Genomic DNA, 17763 nt, shown 5'->3' on the forward strand with positions numbered 1-17763 from the left:
ATAGCAAATGCACTCTCCCAGACAACATGTTTGTATACAACATTGTTGTTTCTACAGGAAGAAATTCTCACTTTAAAATTTGACAAGAAGAATCTGGTTTTATTTTTTATGTTTCTTGGGTCCTGACTGCTGTTGAGTCCTGTGATTTTCCCTACAATTTCCAATTATAGTGAAACCTTCGGATAACCTAAGACTGAGGTTCTCCAATAATGATAATTTGTTGAGCCTCCTGCACTTTAAAGTCAACGTTGTGACCTGAAGGTTTCCCGAAGTATGCTGTAGTTATAATTCCTACTATAAAATCTTCTGTTTCTGGTAGTCATTTTCTTCTTTGACACTAAGAGAAAGTGTACAAGAATGTTCTGTACTGCTTTGAAACTAATCAGCCAAATGACCAAAAAAAAAAAAAAAAAAACCAATAAATACAAGTTAAACTGGCATGGAATAAAATTTCTTACAAAATTAAAAACTATGGTTATTAGAAGTATTTGTTTTATTCATTTGGTTAACACTTAGTATTTACTAAGGAGAAGGAAATGGCAACTCCAGTATTGCCTGGAGAATCCCATGGATGGAGGAGCTTGGTGGGCTACAGTCCTTGGGTTGCAAAGAGTTGGACACGACTGAGCAACTTCATTTCACTTTAGTATTTACTATATTCTAAGTACAAAGAGTAGGACATGACTTGAAATGACTTAGCATGCAGCATGAACAAGCACTGGAGTGGCAGAGATGTGATAGACAAGCTTCTACTTTCAAACCACTTACATTCTGGTTATTTATATAAGAACTATCTGTCTGTTGTCAAAGGAAGATGCCTACCTTACTTCACAAAACAAATACTTAAGTGTCTACTGTGTTGTAGATTCTATGATACTCTGTCTTGAAGGGCAGTATAGATATGCAGAAAAGCAAGAGAGTTCAGTCGCTCAACCATGTCTGACCCTTTGCTATCCCATGGACTGTGACACTCCAGGCTTCCCTGTCCATCACCAACTCCCAGCGCGTGCTCAAACGCATGTCCATTGAGTCGGCGATGCCATCCAACCATCTCATCCTGTCCTCCCTTTCTCCTCCTGCCTTCAGTCTTTCCCACCATCAGGGTCTTTTCTAGTGAGTCAGTTCTTCGCATCAGGAGGCCAAAGTATTCAAGGTTCAGCTTCAGCATCAGTCCTTCCAATGAATATTCAGGACTGATTTCCCTTAGAATTGACTGGTTTGATTATTGCACAGATTACTGTGAAAGTATAGGGTAATCAGACAGAAAAGAAAGTCTGGATAGGCTTGCAAAGGAGCTGATATTAAAGGTGAGTCTTGTACCATGTGTGCTAAGTTGCTTCAGTCGTGTCCAACTTTTTGTAACCCCCCAGACTGTAACCTGCCAGACTCCTTTTTTCCATGGGATTCTCCAGGCAAGAATACTGGAGTGGATTGCTATGCCCTCATCCAGGGGATCTTCCTTACCCAGCGATCGAACCAGTGTCTCTTACATCTGCATTGGCTGACAGGTTCTTTACCAGTAGGGCCACCAGAGAAAAGGCAATACTAATTAATTAACCTGGAAGTAGAAGAGATGTAGAATTGGTGGTTTTAGTTTGAGGGAACTGAGCTTTAGAAGAGAAGCATCCATAGTTCATCTGACATCTATTATACTGTACATAGTTTAGAATGAATAGAGTATGAGATGATATAGTGTACTAGTGCGAGTGTTATAAAGATAGGCAGGGACCAGTTTTCTGAGGGCAATGTATGTCAGGAAGAGAAGTCTTGATTTTGTTCTGGAGATTAAGGATCCACTGAAGGAACAGTATGGAAGGTGAATTGCTGTGTGTTTAAACTAAAAACGGAGATCATAAGAAGTCTTTAGCAAGACTCTGAGCAAAATATTTAGGACTTGAAATGAAGATGGAAAGAAGGAACCAACTGAGGTGTTTAGTAGGAGTTAGAATATTCATTACTTGGTTCCTTCCGGGAAGGGTGTTTGTGTGTGTGTCGGCAAATGTCAGTAGTAAGAACCAGATGTAAAATGAAAACATGAAATAGTTGAAGTCATTACTTTAATACGTGCACAGTGTAATGTTTAAAGCCAGTACTTAAAATATGTATTTTTGATTTTGATTTTTAAATGAAGATCTATTGATGCAATAACCTGTTAAGATTTAATTTTGAGAATTTTGCCAGTCATAGATATTTTTGATACAGTGCTCTGACATTCTCTTTCTTTAACATTCTAATGTGGGAAATTTGTAACATATAAAGGTGTAATAGTAAAATGAATCACCATATACCCATGACCCATTTCAACAGTTTGAAACATGTGAATATTGTTTCTTTTATTAACTCTCTCATTCTCCATCAACTGGATAATTTAAAAACAAATCCCAGACATGGTCCATCTATAAATACTTCATTATGTCTATCTGTAAATCCACAGTACTGTTGTGCTCAGTCGTGTTCCATTCTTAGCTTCCCCATGGACTGTATCCCACTAGGCTCCTTGTCCATGGGTTTTTGCAGGCAAGAATACTGGAGTGGGTTGCCATTTCCTATTTGCAGGGATCCTCCCAACCCAGGGATCAAACCTGAGTCTCTTGCATCTCCTGCATTGGCAGGCGGGTTCTTTACCACTGCACTTCCTGGGAATCTCTTACAGCACTATTAGCACACTCAAAATTAATAATTCTTTAATATCATTAAATATTCAGCATATTGCCTTAATTCTTTTTTTTTTTCCCCATTTGATTTGTTTGAATCAGGATCCAAAGAAGTCTACATAGCATTTGGTTTGATAAATAATTCTCAGTCTCCGTATCCCCCTGCCCACTGCTTTTTTTCCAGTCTTGTGATTTACCATTTAATAGGGGGAAAAATGCATTTCCTTTGCCCTGCAGAATTTCTCACAGTTGGGATTTTGTTGCATGTGTCCGTGTGGCATCGTGTAGCATGTTCCTTTCTCCTCTGTATTTCCTGTGAAGTCGTGGTTGATCTTAAGACTCTTAGATTCTTGTTTGATTTTTGGTAAAACTACTTAACAGGTAGTGAAGTATTTTGTATTGAATTACATTAATAGGCACATACCGTGTGGCAGTTTTTCTCTTTTAGGTGTTAAAGATTATCTAGTGGGTTGCTCAGAGAAGGCAATGGCACCCCACTCCAGTACTCTTGCCTGGAGAATCCCATGGACGGAGGAGCCTGGTAGGCTACAGTCCATGGGGTCACTAAGAGTCAGACATGACTGAGCGACTTCACTTTCACTTTTCACTTTCATGCATTGGAGAAGGAAATGGCAACCCACTCCAGTATTCTTGCCTGGAGAATCCCAGGGACAGAGTAGCCTGTTGGGCTGCCATCTATGGGGTCGCACAGAGTCGGACACGACTGACTCGACTTAGCAGCAGCAGCAGTAGCAGCAGCAGTGGGTTGCTGTTGTCAGCTGCCTGATCTTTTAATCGTGAAGTTTCCCATCATATGTTCACATAATAGTCGCAATTGGTGATTATTGCCATTGCTTAGTTATTTCATTCTAGATATCTCTTTCTCCTTTTTGGCAGGGGTGATGGGGGGAGCCTTTCAGCATGTGATTAAATTGTACAGTTTTTTGGGGGGTGGGTAACAGCTTTTGAAATGCCTGTTTTAAGTTTGGTGCCTGAAAACACTTCAGAGTGGTTGAGATTTGTTTAGAATATGAGCAACATTTGGCTGTCTATGGGAATTTGAACTGAGTCATTTATGTGAGTTAGTATTAAAAAAAACTTAGATGTGTATCACTTTTATAGCGTACTTTGCAAATTATTAGATTAGTTTGAATATGAGTAAAAAGTGTGACTTGGAGAATTGGACCTCTTCTAGTTTATAAAAACAATTGGTTTAATTGGGTTTAAGCTCATACATTTAGATATTTTGTTCACCCTTTGGTTTGGTTCACCTTGGATTTAGAAAATTATTCTGAATCTTTTGGGGGAACATGTATTTAGTTTCCTGACCATTTAAAGGTTTTAGAACCCTGTTAAAGAAATTTTAGATATGGAGGTAAGCAGTTCTTTGAAACTGATAGACATGCCTATTCACTGAAGCATTTTTTGCCAAGTCACACTCTTTTACGAGCATCACTGTTACTGTGTCTGTGAAAGGCAGATGATAATCTTTTTTCTACTTGACCTCAGGAGCAGTACTCGGATTAAAGTCTGTGAAACACTGTCCTTCCTTGCGTCATGAAAACATGTTCGTAACACCTCAAGTATCCCAGCTACCACACTTCTGGAAACTTCAACCTTTGGAAACCCAACTCCTCATAGAAGGGAAAAAAAGATTTTGAGCCAAGCCATTATCAGAAATATGGCAACCTTGAGCCCAGAGTTCACTGGTTGAAAAATATGTGCAAAGTGAAATTTAATAGGCTTACTTACCTACTTTGCTCTGACAGTTTGGTAGTACACTAGAAACGATAGAAGTTATCTGGGAAGCAGACTGCTACTGCAAGGAGGAGACTGGAGAAACATTCACTAGAATAGAAAAATAGGACTGTAAATTACCCTTTAGTATGTGAACCAGTTCTTCCTTGTTTTTGAGTATTTTACCATACCCAATACCTGGAAGGGCTTCCCTGTAGCTCAGGTAGTAAAGAATCTGCCTGCAATGCAGGAGACCCTGGTTTGATTTCTGAGTTAGAAAGATCCTCTGAAAAAGAGATAGGCTACCCACTCCAGTATTCTTGGGCTTCCCTTGTGGCTTAGCTGGTAAAGAATCTGCCTGCAATGTGGGAGACCTAGGATTGATCCCTGAGTTGGGAAGATCCCTTGGAGAAGGGAAAGGCTACCCACTCCAGTATTCTGGCCTGGAATATTCCATGGACTGTATAGTCCATGGGATCGAAAGGAGTTGGGCATGAATGAGCCACTTTCACTTTCTTTCACATTTTCAGTACCTGGAAGATACTCTACCCAGAAGGTACTCCTGACTAAAAAAATTGTGTGATAGGCTTTAGACAAATTTTCACAATATTAGCTAACATGTATTAGCATATTAGCATTTTGGAGAAGGAAATGGCAACCCACTCCAGTATTCTTGGCTAGAGAATCCCATGGACAGAGATTCTAGCAGGCTACAGTCCATGGTGTCACAAAGAGTTGGACACGACTAAGGGTCTAATATTAGCATTTAGCTGTCATTGTTCTAAGTGCTTTGAAAAAGTGAAAGTGTGCCTGGCTCTTTGTGACCTCATGGACTGTCGCCCACCAGGCTCCTCTGTCCATGGAGTTGTCCAGGCAAGCAAACTGGAGTATGCCTTTGGATGCTTTTGTAGTGTTGCTACATAGAGTATATATACTATGTTATGGTCCTTTGGTGTTCCTAAGTTTGGTATATATAGAATTATGTACATCTTTTTATGGATCTTGGTTTTTTATTGAAGTATAGTTGATTTAAAATACTGTACTAATTTCTCCAAAGAAGACATACAGATGGCTAACAAACACATGAAAAGATGCTCAACATCACTCATTATCAGAGAAATGCAAATCAAAACCACTATGAGGTACCATTTCACACCAGTCAGAATGGCTGCCATCCAAAAGTCTACAAATAATAAATGCTGGAGAGGGTGTGGAGAAAAGGGAACCCTCTTACACTGTTGGTGGGAATGCAAACTAGTACAGCCACTATGGAGAACAGTGTGGAGATTCCTTAAAAAACTGGAAATAGAACTGCCTTATGATCCAGCAATCCCACTGCTGGGCATACACACTGAGGAAACCAGAAGGGAAAGAGACACGTGTACCCCAATGTTCATCGCAGCACTGTTTATAATAGCCAGGACATGGAAACAACCTAGATGTCCATCAGCAGATGAATGGATAAGAAAGCAGTGGTACATATACACAATGGAGTATTACTCAGCCATTAAAAAGAATACATTTGAATCAGTTCTAATGAGGTGGATGAAACTGGAGCCTATTATACAGAGTGAAGTAAGCCAGAAGGAAAAACATAAATACAGTATACTAACGCATATATATGGAATTTAGAAAGATGGTAACAATAACCCTGTATACGAGACAGCAAAAGAGACACTGATGTATAGAACAGTCTTATGGACTCTGTGGGAGAGGGAGAGGGTGGGAAGATTTGGGAGAATGACATTGAAACATGTAAAATATCATGTATGAAACGAGTTGCCAGTCCAGGTTCAATGCACGATACTGGATGCTTGGGGCTAGTGCACTGGGACGACCCAGAGGGATGGTATGGGGAGGGAGGAGGGAGGAGGGTTCAGGATGGGGAACACATGTATACCTGTAGTGGATTCATTTCGATATTTGGCAAAACTAATACAATTATGTAAAGTTTAAAATTAAATTAAAAAAAAAAACCATAAAAAAAAAATAAATAAAATACTGTACTAGTTTCATGTGTACAGCATAGTGATGCAATATTTTTATAGATTATACTCCATTTAAAGTTATTATAAAATACAGGATATAGTCCCTGTGCTGCACAATATATCCTTATAGCTTATTGTTTTGTTTTGTTTTTTCATTTTAATGAAATTAGGTTTTGCAGATTGTCATGTTGATACATGTAAGGTTTAGTTTATCCCTTTGAGCTGCTATATATTATTCCATTGTAGGAATAAAAATAAATAAATATAAAATGTTATCCATTTTACTATTGGGCATTTAGGTTGTTTGCAGTTTTTTATTACTGATGTAACATTCTTGTGTATCGTGAGAATTTTTCTAGGAAGTATATAAATAGAATTGCTGGGTCACAGGGTAGGTGCATCTTGAACTTTGTAGGTATTGCTGGAGTGTTGAGTAAAGTAGTTGTGCAGTTTCCACTCCCTCTAGAACTGTGTAAAATTCCCTTTCTTTTTTCCAACATCTTTGCCAACGTTTAATTGCTTAGGTTCTTCTGTTTTGCCCGACCCATAAATGTAAAGTAGTTCCTCATTGTTCTAATTTACATGTCCCTGGCCATGAATAATGTTGGGTTTTTTTGGGAATGAATAATGTTGTGTGTCATTTCAGGTTAAAAGTTTTTGGCTATGGTTACTTTCCTTCTGGTGAATTCCCTTTGCTCAGTTTTCTAATGAATTACATTTTTCTTCTTTACTTGTAGAAGTTCTGTATGTAGTCTGGACAGTATTTTTTATTGTTTGTTTTTTGTTTTATGAGCTACAAATATCTTCTCCAGTCTCTAACTTGTTAAGTTTTTATTTTGTTAATGGTGGACTATTTACTTGTTTTTAGATTGTTGATGTATATTGGTTTTTAGTGTAATAAGTTATCAGTATTTGAGCGACTGATCTGATCTGATCTGATCTGATTTTCTTTATAGCCTGAACTTTCGCTTATTTTGAAGTCATAAAGCTATTTATTTATTTTTGGTAGAAGTTGTAAAGTTTTGCTTTTTCACATTATGACTTAACCCATCTAGTATTCATTTTGGATTCTAGTGCAGTGGTTCGTATACATATAATAATCATACTGTCTCCTGATTTGTACTGCTCTCTCTGAAATCGCTGGGTCGTGTCCAACTCTTTGCAACCCCATGGATGGTAGCCTACAAGGCTCCTCTGTCCATGGGATTCGCCAGGCAAGAATACTGGAGTGGATTGCCATTTCTTCCTCCAGGGGATCTTCCCACCCAGGGATCGAACCCAGGTCTCCTGAATTGCAGGCAGATGCTTTACCCTCCAAGCCATCAGGGAAGCCCATTGCTCTCTCTAGCACTCACCAACTTAAGTGCAAGTTCCTGTTTTCCAAGTGATATATTCCATTATTCTGTTTGTCTTTTTTGTCAATGTATTTATTTGGATTTTTAGTAATCTTTAGGTGTCTACATAAAATTTCTTGACTTTGTATAAGAAATTAAATTTTTTGCCAACATATGTATCATCCTTTTTCTCATAAAACAATAAGTTTTGATCCCTTTTCATTTTAATAAAAGTTCTTTATGGTAAAATGGTAAATTATTCTGAGTTAGACTTTATTTAGAATACTTGAGAAATAAATTACTGCTGTTTGAGCTAAATTAAAGTTGGTCACTTTTTAGACTCAGTGTCTGATCTTCAGTTATTTAATATGTTGGACTCCATGGAATGACACAGTGGCAACTGCTCATACTTAGCTTTATCAGACATTTTCTATCTTTTAAATTGGAGCAGTACTGTAGTGGTAAGCAGGTAGGGTAGCAATCTCCATGAGGTCAGCAGGGCAGCAAAACCAACAGAAAATAAGATTAAATGTAGAAGTTGGACTCTCTTTGCAGAAGTCATGGTATGAATCTGATTCTTTTTATTTATTTTTGGCAAAAGTCTAACAGTTTATTGGAGCAGACTAGAAAAGTAGTCACTAAAATGACAAAAACAATTTTTTAAAAAACTTTTGATTTTATATTGAAAACAATTAACCAAGTTTTATTTTTTAATGTGTAAAACTTTGCCAACTATTTATTACTCCACAGAAGCTTTTCAGCAGTGTCTTTAAAACCTGTTCGGAGAGTTCACATCTGAATTATCAGTAATATCTAATTAGTTAAGTGATTGGCAGCCTTTTAAGCATAAGAGCAGAACTCTATAGAGTAGGGGCCTGAGTGCCAGGTCTCCTACAGAGGAAATCAAAGAATGCCAGCCATTTTCAACATTTTGCTTCAAGCTAGCCTTAAGTTTTCTTTGTCATTATGCCTTTGCTGACGGACATGTTGTCCAATGTACAGAATTACCACAGAACTCAGAATTTCTACATCTGTAGTTTCATTTAACTTTTGTAAGCTGTTGCAGTTTATTAGTAGGCAAGCTTCCTTTTAATTTGATTGGCTTTTCTTTTGAATATGGTCACATTTTCCTGTTTCTTCTTATATCTACTAATTTTTGATTATATCATAGATGTTGTGAATGTTATCTTGGAGAGACTGTGAGTTCTGTTTTAGTCCTCTGAAGATTATTGATTTTCTCTTTTAAAGTAGTTGCTACCGATTGAATGTTTATGTCTTCCCAAAATTCAGTGTTGATGTTATTTAAAGACAGGGCTTTGGGAAAGTAGTTAGAATTAGAGGGGGTCATGAAGGTGGGGTCATTATACAAAGAGACCAGAGAGCTTGCTCCCTATCCCCACCTTGTGAGGACACAGTGAAAAGACAGCTGTCTGCAATCCAGGGAGGGGGCTCTCAGATGCAGACCTTATTGGCCCCTTAATCTTGAATTCCAGTTTCTAGAACTTGGAGCAAATGAGTTTTGGTTGTTGAAACCAAAGTTGTCTTATTGTATTTGTATGGCAGTCAGGCTTCCCCACTCCAGTACTCTTGCCTGGAAAATCCCATGGATGGAGGAGCCTGGTAGGCTACAGTCCATGGGGTCGCTAAGAGTCGGACACGACTAAGCGACTTCACTTTCACTCTTCACTTTCATGCATTGGAGAAGGAAATGGCAACCCACTCCAGTGTTCTTGCCTGGAGAATCCCAGGGACGGGGAAGCCTGGTTGGGCTGCTGTCTATGGGGTCGCACAGAGTTGGACACGACTGATGCGACGCGGCAGCAGCAGCAGCAGGCTTCCCTGGTGGCTCAGAGGTTAAAGCGTCTGCCTCCAATGCGGGAGACCCGGGTTCCATCCTGGGTCGGGAAGATCCCCCGGAGAAGGAAATGTTAACCCACTCCAGTATTCTTGCCTGGAGAATCCCATGGACAGAGGAGCCTGGTAGGCTACAGTCCACGGGATCTCAAAGAGTCAGACACGACTGAGCGACTTCACTTCACTTCACTTTTCACTTCATTGCAGTCAGAGCACATTAGGATAGTAGTTGATTAACCTGACTGTACTCAAATTCCAAACTCTGACTCCTTCAATGGGCAGTAAAAATATCTGTTCAGTTAGTTACTCTATTCTTAACTGACCTGCTTGGAATCTGCCCCATGTATGCATGCTTCATGGGTCAGCTAGATTTCAGCAGTGTTAATATGCAGTATTTAGGGTTCCCTTTTTTTGTGACTCTGTCCTATGCAGGACTTTTCCCATCACTTTCCAGCTGCTGTTGTCACCTCTAAGTTTGTATTCTGGTTCTTCAAGCCAGTAAAACTATGGAATTTCTATTGGAGTTTTAGCTACTTAAGTAGGTATGCAGTGGGGCCTCTCTTAGCCATAAAATAGGAAACTCACTCAGTACTGTTCCTTTATCCTGAATACAAACTTCATCTGATTCCTTCCTGCTTTTGGTTGCCTGTTCAGTGCTGCTAAGTAGTTTTCTTTTTTTTAATTTTTATTTTATCCTGAGTTTATGGTTATTATCTTTGGAGCTTTAGTCCAATAGAAGCTCCATAGCTGGAGGCTCCTTTCTAATATTAATATATAGAATTGTTGGGTGTATTTAGTTGTAAAAATAGATTGATTTTCAGTGTTACCTTGAAGTAGAACTTTTAAAGCAGTCCTTTTTTTTCCCCCTCAATTTTCACTATCAGTATCTAGTCAAGAAGGATGTGCTGGTACTGATTTGTTTGAAGAGTAGAATGTGGTTAGTAGACTTCTTTGTAGCATATATGCCCCTTATTACTAGGAGACAGGAGGAATCTAAAATTGAATTTTGAAGCATTGTTGAGATATGACTGTGTGGGGCGCATTTTGCTAAAAACATGGATCATAATCTTCAGAGCAACTTTGTGAGATAGGTATATTATTCTATTTTATGGGTGAGGAAACAGAAGTTCAGACACTTAAGGTTGCATTAATAGAATAACCAACAATGAACAGGTTATTCTGAACTCCAGAATCTGATCTCTTTTACCACTGAAGATCACGTTTCCTTCTTTTGCTAACATTCTGTGGTTATAGTTTTTACTTTATCTAGAACATTTAAGTTTAGGAATTTTCAGATTTGTGTTTGTAGTGTGCCATCTTTTGGTAAAATACAGTAATGCAGTCTAGCAAAATAAGGATAAAATTAGGAATTTTTATATGTATTTATAATCCAGGGCACATTTTATTGGATTCTTGATTGTAGAGCAGAAGCTCAGAATTTCAAAAATTGTAGAAACCTATTATTGGGAATGATTTGCCATTATCAGCTGGGATATGTCACTGTCAGGCATAGGAAGCCAATCCCTAATGTAATCAATGAATGCCATAAATGACAAAACTGCTGTGTATGGGGAGAATATATTTATATTTGGTGTTTACACAAACAGGAGAGATGGTAAACTCTTGAAATAAACTTGGTGAATAATGAAGGTAGGGGAAACTGTGATAGTCTTGAAGCGTGGTAATGTTTTTGTATGTCTCTGTAGGCACAAAATTTGATAAAAATTTGTGAACATCAGAGTGACACTATTTAAGTGACTTAACCAGTTCAGTTCAGTTCAGTCGCTCAGTCGTGTCCGACTCTGCATGTGACCCCATGAATCGCAGCACGCCAGGCCTCCCTGTCCATCACCATCTCCCGGAGTTCACTCAAACTCACGTCCATCGAGTCAGTGATACCATCCAGCCATCTCATCCTCTATCGTCCCCTTCTCCTCCTGCCCCCATCCCTCCCAGCATCAGAGTCTTTTCCAATGAGTCAACTCTTTGCATGAAGTGGCCAAAGTACTGGAGTTTCAGCTTTAGCATCAGTCCTTCCAAAGAAATCCCAGGGCTGATCTCCTTCAGAATGGACTGGTTGGATCTCCTTGCAGTCCAAGGGACTCTCAAGAGTCTTCTCCAACACCACAGTTCAAAAGCATCAATTCTTCAGTGCTCAGCTTTCTTCACAGTTCAACTCTCACATCCATACATGACCACAGGAAAAACCATAGCCTTGACTAGACGGACCTTTGTTGGCAAGGGTTTACTAAAGTTTTGGATGGATTTGTCAGAGACTACTATGAAAGATTTGAAGTTGTGAAGAGATAGTACTGGCTGTTTGTTTATTATTTTTAATAAGAGTGATAAAATGAAACTAACTATGAGTACATTTGTACCAGTCCTGCAATTTAACAATGTACCTGTTTGGGTAGTTTTATATTTTATCATAATAGACAAATGAGTACCGAAAGAAAGTGAAAGTGTTAGCTGCTCAGTTGTGTCCCACTCTTTGCCACCTCATGGACTGTAGCCCGCCAGGCTCCTCTGTCCATGGAATTCTCCAGACAAGAATACTGGAGTAGTTAGCCATTCTCTTCTCCAGGGGATCTTCCTAACACAGGCATTGAACCCATGTCTCTGCATTGCAGCCAGATCCTTTACCGTCTGAGGCACCAGGGAAGCCCTAAATGAGTACTAGAAGGGACTCAAGTGTTTTAAGTTGTTGGTGATTGAAAGTGACCATTTCTGGGGAAAGAAGCTAGGTATATGTACTCGAACGCTGGATATTTTTTTCCTCAGTAATGTTTACATTTCATGTTTACATCTATTTATTTAATGCCTTTTCTATTGAAATTCCTGCAGAAAAAAATAACTTTGTTCATGTACATCTGAGACTCTTTAGCCCCTTCTTGTTTTTCCTGTCTTTAGAAAGCAACTCTTAATACAAGGGTCTACTGGGATTGTAGGCCTGGTAGAAGGGACGCTAATTATATCCAAGAAACAGTGCAGGGGAAGACTCTGAAGGACATAGCATAGAGTTGTTAGATGGAATTGGCTCAGTGGAATTGTGAGATTTTTTTGTGGGACGCTTTTGTGAGATTTAGAGCATGGGTTGGCAAACTATGCCATGTATACCAACTCTGGCCAAGGCCTGTTCTGGCCAGGGCCTGAGCTCAGAATGGTTCCTATATTTTTTAGTGGTTGAAAAACAAAACAGTAGGTGATAGAGGCAGTAAGTGGTCCAAAAAGCCTAAAATATTTACCATTTGGCTCTTAATAGAAAAAATTTGTTGATTGCCCATATAGAGTATAGCCGTACTTCTCTAAGTGCAAGTCGCTCAGTCGTGTCCGACTCTTTGCGACCCTATGCCTGAATACTGGGGTGGGTGGCTGTGTCCTCCTCCAGGGGATCTTCCTGAACTAGCATCTCTTACTTCTACTGCATTGGCAGGGAGGTTTTTTACCGCTAGTGTGCCCCTTGGAAACCCCACTGTTGTGAATGGAGTATTCTATGAGTTCCATCAGGTAAAACTGACTGATAGTGTTTAAGTCTACTCTGTTCTTTCTAGTTTTCTGCCTACTTATCCAATCAAGAAAAAGAGGAGGGGGGAAAAAGGGGCTGTGAATTGTACAAGATTGCATTTCTTAACCTTTATCTAAGCCGTATATTTTCAAGTTCTCCCTAAGATGTTTTCCTCTTGACAAAACTCCTTAAAAAGGTCCACTGTATTGTTAATTAATAAATTTGCTCCTGTTGTGTTCACTTTTCACCCATCTTTCATTCATGCTGTAGGCTTTAGGCCTATGCTCATGAATTGCAAATAATTTAGTTTTTTAAAAAACATGTAGTTCATACTGAAGCAATCTGAGTGCGTCTCATGCTTGTATATTGCTGCTGTTTTAGTGTGTTATTTGCATATGTTGAATGTTTAGTTCTAGAGTCTGATTTTGATGGACTTCATTACTGTATCATGGGACTGAGCTGCCTTTTTGTTTGCAAATAAGCTCACAGAGAGAAATTCCAAACAAATCTTTTGTCTTGCTTTAACAACCAGTAAAAATATAGCAGTAAGTACAGTCACTGAGCTGTTCTCCCCCACCCCAGCACAGTTCCAGTTTTTCTAAAAGAGAGAAGCAACCCTTTAAAAGATAAATCACAGTATAATTTTTGTTATTATAAACCCTTTTTATAATTTAAAATTTTATTTATTAATTTGGCCGTGCCAGGTCTTAGTTGCAGCACTCAGAATCTTTAGGTGCAACGTGTGAAGAAATGTAGTTTTCTTGGCCAGGGATTGAACCCAGGCCCCCTACATTGGGACACGGAGTCTTTAGCCACTGGACCACCAGGGAAGTCCCTGCATTTAAAAAATATGTATTTATTTATTTTTGGCTCTGGTGCATCTTTGTTGCTGAGAGGGCTTTTCTTTAGTTGTGGCGAGCAGGGGCTACTCTCTAGTTGCGGCTTCTCATTGTGGCTGCCTTTCTTGTTGAGAGCACAGGCTCTAGGGCACATGGGCTTTAGTAGTTGCAGCACGTGGGCTCATCCTCTGTGGCACCCGGGCTCTAGCGCACAGGCTCAGTAGTTGTGGCGCACCGGCTTAGTTGCTCCGTGGCATATGGGATCTTCCCAGACCGTGGAGAGAACCTGTGTCTTTGGCACTGGCAGGCAGATTCTTTACCCCTGAGCCACCAGGGAAGCCCCCTGTGATTTTTAATAATAGAAGAGGAGCATGATAAAAATTTCATGAGTTTAAAGTGTAAGTTAGTTTTAGTAAAAATTCAACCTCACATCATCATGTATTAGAACAGCCTACCAAATGATTATTTTTAAAGTTACAAACAGAAGTCACATGAATAAATGTCTCCCAGTCCAGATGCGCTGCCTACCTTCAGTGTACTATGGTTCTGGAGTGGGAGAAGGGTGTAGGATAGCAGTAATATCAGAAATCTGACTGACATGGCCAGATCTTTTGGTTGTCAGGACAGTGCTCTCACTGTGATCCTGGGGATGGTTCCATTGTTCTGTAGTTGCATAAGCAGTAGAGGGAATCGTGATTGCATATCCTAAATAGTGTAAGCCTCTTTGGTGGGCACATTTGCTTCAATTTTCTGAGTGAAATGAGAAGTAGGTCATCAGTTGAGAATAAGAATGGTGAATGAGGGTTGGAGGTTTGAGGAGAGGAGGAGATAGTGTGAAATCGTATAGGAGAATGAGAAAATGGACATCATTAAGGGATGTTTGTGGTTTTAAAGTGAAATCAAAAGGTGTTGTTTTGTTTGTTTTTTCCTGTAGTCGTATTAACATAGGCAGTTATGGAATGGATGAGGAATTGGATTGAATCAGGATTGGGTTTGCCGGGTGTATTCTTAGTTCAGTAAAACTGAAGAGAGTCCTATTTTTTTTTTTTCCCCCATGAGAGATATGTAGGTAAAGCAGATTCTTCAAAGGAATATCAGACTTTAGTTAGAATAAGAATGTGGTGGAGGGACTGTGTTAATTGAGCTTTAGGGTGTAGGACATTTTCCTGATGAAGGGTCATGGGTTCTAGAGGGCATTCTGTGAGTTTTAAAAAATTTGTTTATTTACTTTTGACTGTACTGGGTCTTCAGTCACTGTGCACAGGGTTTCTTTAGTTGTGGCAAGTGGGGGCTACTCTTCTTTGAATTGCATGACTTCTCATTGCACAATGGGCTCTAGGCACATGGGCTTCAGTAGTTGGAGCTGCCAAGCTCTAGAGCATAGGCTCAATAGTTGTGGCACACTGGCTTAATTGCTCTGTGGCATGTGGGATCTTCCCAGATCAGGAATCAGACCTGTGTCCCCTGCATTGGCAGGTGGATTCTTAACCATTGGACCACCAGGGAAGTCCCCATCCTGTGGTTTTTGTAACTAGGGGATCATGGTACACTGCTTAAGTGTACCATTCACTTAAGCATGGATCACTGCTTTAGTGAATGTATTTAAAGGAGAACCATTGACCTAGAAAATGGACATTTTGAATGAAGAGACAGAATTTTGCAACCAGAATTAGATTAAAGGATATGCTAAGGTTTATGATTAGAATATCTAAAGGATTTGAGAGGAACCTGCAAACTTCACCATCATAATTCTGTTTAGAATATCTCTTCTCCTAGGGGCTTCTTTTTTTGTTGTTTTTGATTTGGCCCCCTGGTTGGCTTATGGGATCTAATTTTTCCAACTAGGCTTGTACCCTTTGCATTGGAAACTCCCCTGCCTAACCACTGAACTGTAGAGGTTTCATTAAGGAATATAGGCTCTTCCTTTTTGTATTGTCCTGGTAAGAAAGAGGCAGATAGAGAAGGGAAAAGAGATTCTGATAGAGAGCATGCTAATATCTATATTTAATATATAGTAATATCTATAGACATATTAGATATATAATTAATATTTTCTATATATCTAACATATATGTTATATGGAGGATGAAGCTCAAGATCTTTAATCTACTCAGTCCTAATTTGTGGAGTTTCACCTTTTTCAATATATAATGCCCCATCTCTTTCTAATCAGTCACCAGTAGTAGGGTACAGAGGCTAGGGATCCAAGCAAAAACTTAAGTAGTGGTATAAACAGTAATTTTTAAAAACCTTTTAAACTTGAAATTGTTTCAGACTTACAGTAATTGAAGGAAATGTGTTAATCTTCCACTGTGATCCTAGATTTGTCTTACTCTCCCTGTTAATTTTTGTGCTGTATTCATTTTAGGACTGTCATATATAAGATTGTTCTAACAATCTGGTGAATCATACATTTGAAATCATGTAGTAACCTATTGCTGTCTAGCATCTCTTTTTTTCTAGTATTATTTTTCTTTTGATTAGAATTTGCTTGATGCATTTTTGGGTGCCTGTGCCATTAGCCATTCCATGCCCCTGTACTTTAGGTATTTATCTTAGAAACAGAACAGAATATATCTAGGGGTTTCTTTTGGCTGTGTCATGCAGCCTGTGGGATCTTAGTTCCCAGACCAGGGCTCAGAGGACCCAACTTGCGCCCCCTTCAGTGGAAGCACAAAGTCTTAGCCACGGGAATGCTTGGCAGGTCTCTGACAGTCACTTCTAATTGGCTGTAAAATGATCCACTTCCCAGGATCGTACCAGCCCCTCTTGAGGTTTTTGGCTCTGCATAGCACTGTTGATTTAGTATCTGCATAGTACTGTTGATTAGTAGTCTCAAACTCAGTGGATTTAAATGGAATGATTCTCATATTTTAGGTGTGCTGTCATCAGTAAGCATGTTATATGTAATAGTGAACTAAAAATGGAATTTTTTAATGTATTTTTTATTAAATTTTTCTTTGTAATATTAATTGGTTAATTTATAAACAGTCTTTTTAAACTTTCTGTTTTAGTCCCAGAAATCCTGGATAGAAAGCACTTTGACCAAGAGGGAATGTGTATATATCATACCAAGTTCCAAAGACCCTCACAGGTAAGTATACTTCTCTTTATTCTGAATTCTTATAGAAATTTAGATGTAAATTACATTGCTATTTTATTAAAAACTAAAGTTATTAATTATTTGTAGTTACTGTTGGGTGAAGGAAATGGCAACCCACTTCAGTATCCTTGCCTAGAGAATCCTGTGGACAGAGGAGCTTGGTGGGCTGCTGTCCATAGAGTCGCAAAGAGTCGGACACAACTGAAGCGACTTAGCATGCATGCATGCATTGGAGAAGGAAATGGCGACCCACTCCAGTGTTCTTGCCTGGAAAATCCCAGGAACAGAGGGGCCTGGTGGGCTGCTGTCTATGGGGTTGCACAGAGTTGGATATGACTGAAGCGACTTAGCAGCAGCAGCAGTTACTGTTAATTTTTGTGTTTACTGTTAATCTTTTAGGATTAGGAGGAGATAGTAGTAGCAAGATATCAGCATTCTGCAGTTCTTAATTGGAGAAGGCAATGGCATCCCACTTCAGTGCTCTTGCCTGGAAAACCCCATGGACAGAGAAGCCTGGTAGGCTGCAGTCCATGGGGTCGCTAAGAGTCGGGAACTACTGAGCAACTTCACTTTCACTTTTCACTTTCATGCATTGGAGAAGGAAATGGCAACCCACTCCAGTGTTCTGGCCTGGAGAATCCCAGGGACAGGGGAGCCTGGTGGGCTGCCGTCTATGGGGTCTCACAGAGTCGGACACGACTGAAGTGACTTAGCAGTAGCAGCAGTTCTTAATGACATTTCACAACATG

General features: G+C 39.4%; 1 protein-coding gene across 1 annotated transcript in view; it reads left to right on the plus strand.

The window, feature by feature from the left end:
- TRPM7 (transient receptor potential cation channel subfamily M member 7) overlaps positions 1-17763 on the plus strand; it is a 108788-nt gene that overhangs the window by 2020 nt on the left and 89005 nt on the right. The window contains exon 2 of the mRNA NM_001206166.3: positions 16926-17005. Within this exon, the coding sequence (NP_001193095.3) occupies positions 16926-17005 (80 nt within the window). The remainder of the gene's footprint in view (positions 1-16925; positions 17006-17763) is intronic.

The sequence above is a fragment of the Bos taurus genome, chromosome 10, assembly GCF_002263795.3.
Source record: "Bos taurus isolate L1 Dominette 01449 registration number 42190680 breed Hereford chromosome 10, ARS-UCD2.0, whole genome shotgun sequence".
Lineage (NCBI taxonomy): Eukaryota > Metazoa > Chordata > Mammalia > Artiodactyla > Bovidae > Bos > Bos taurus.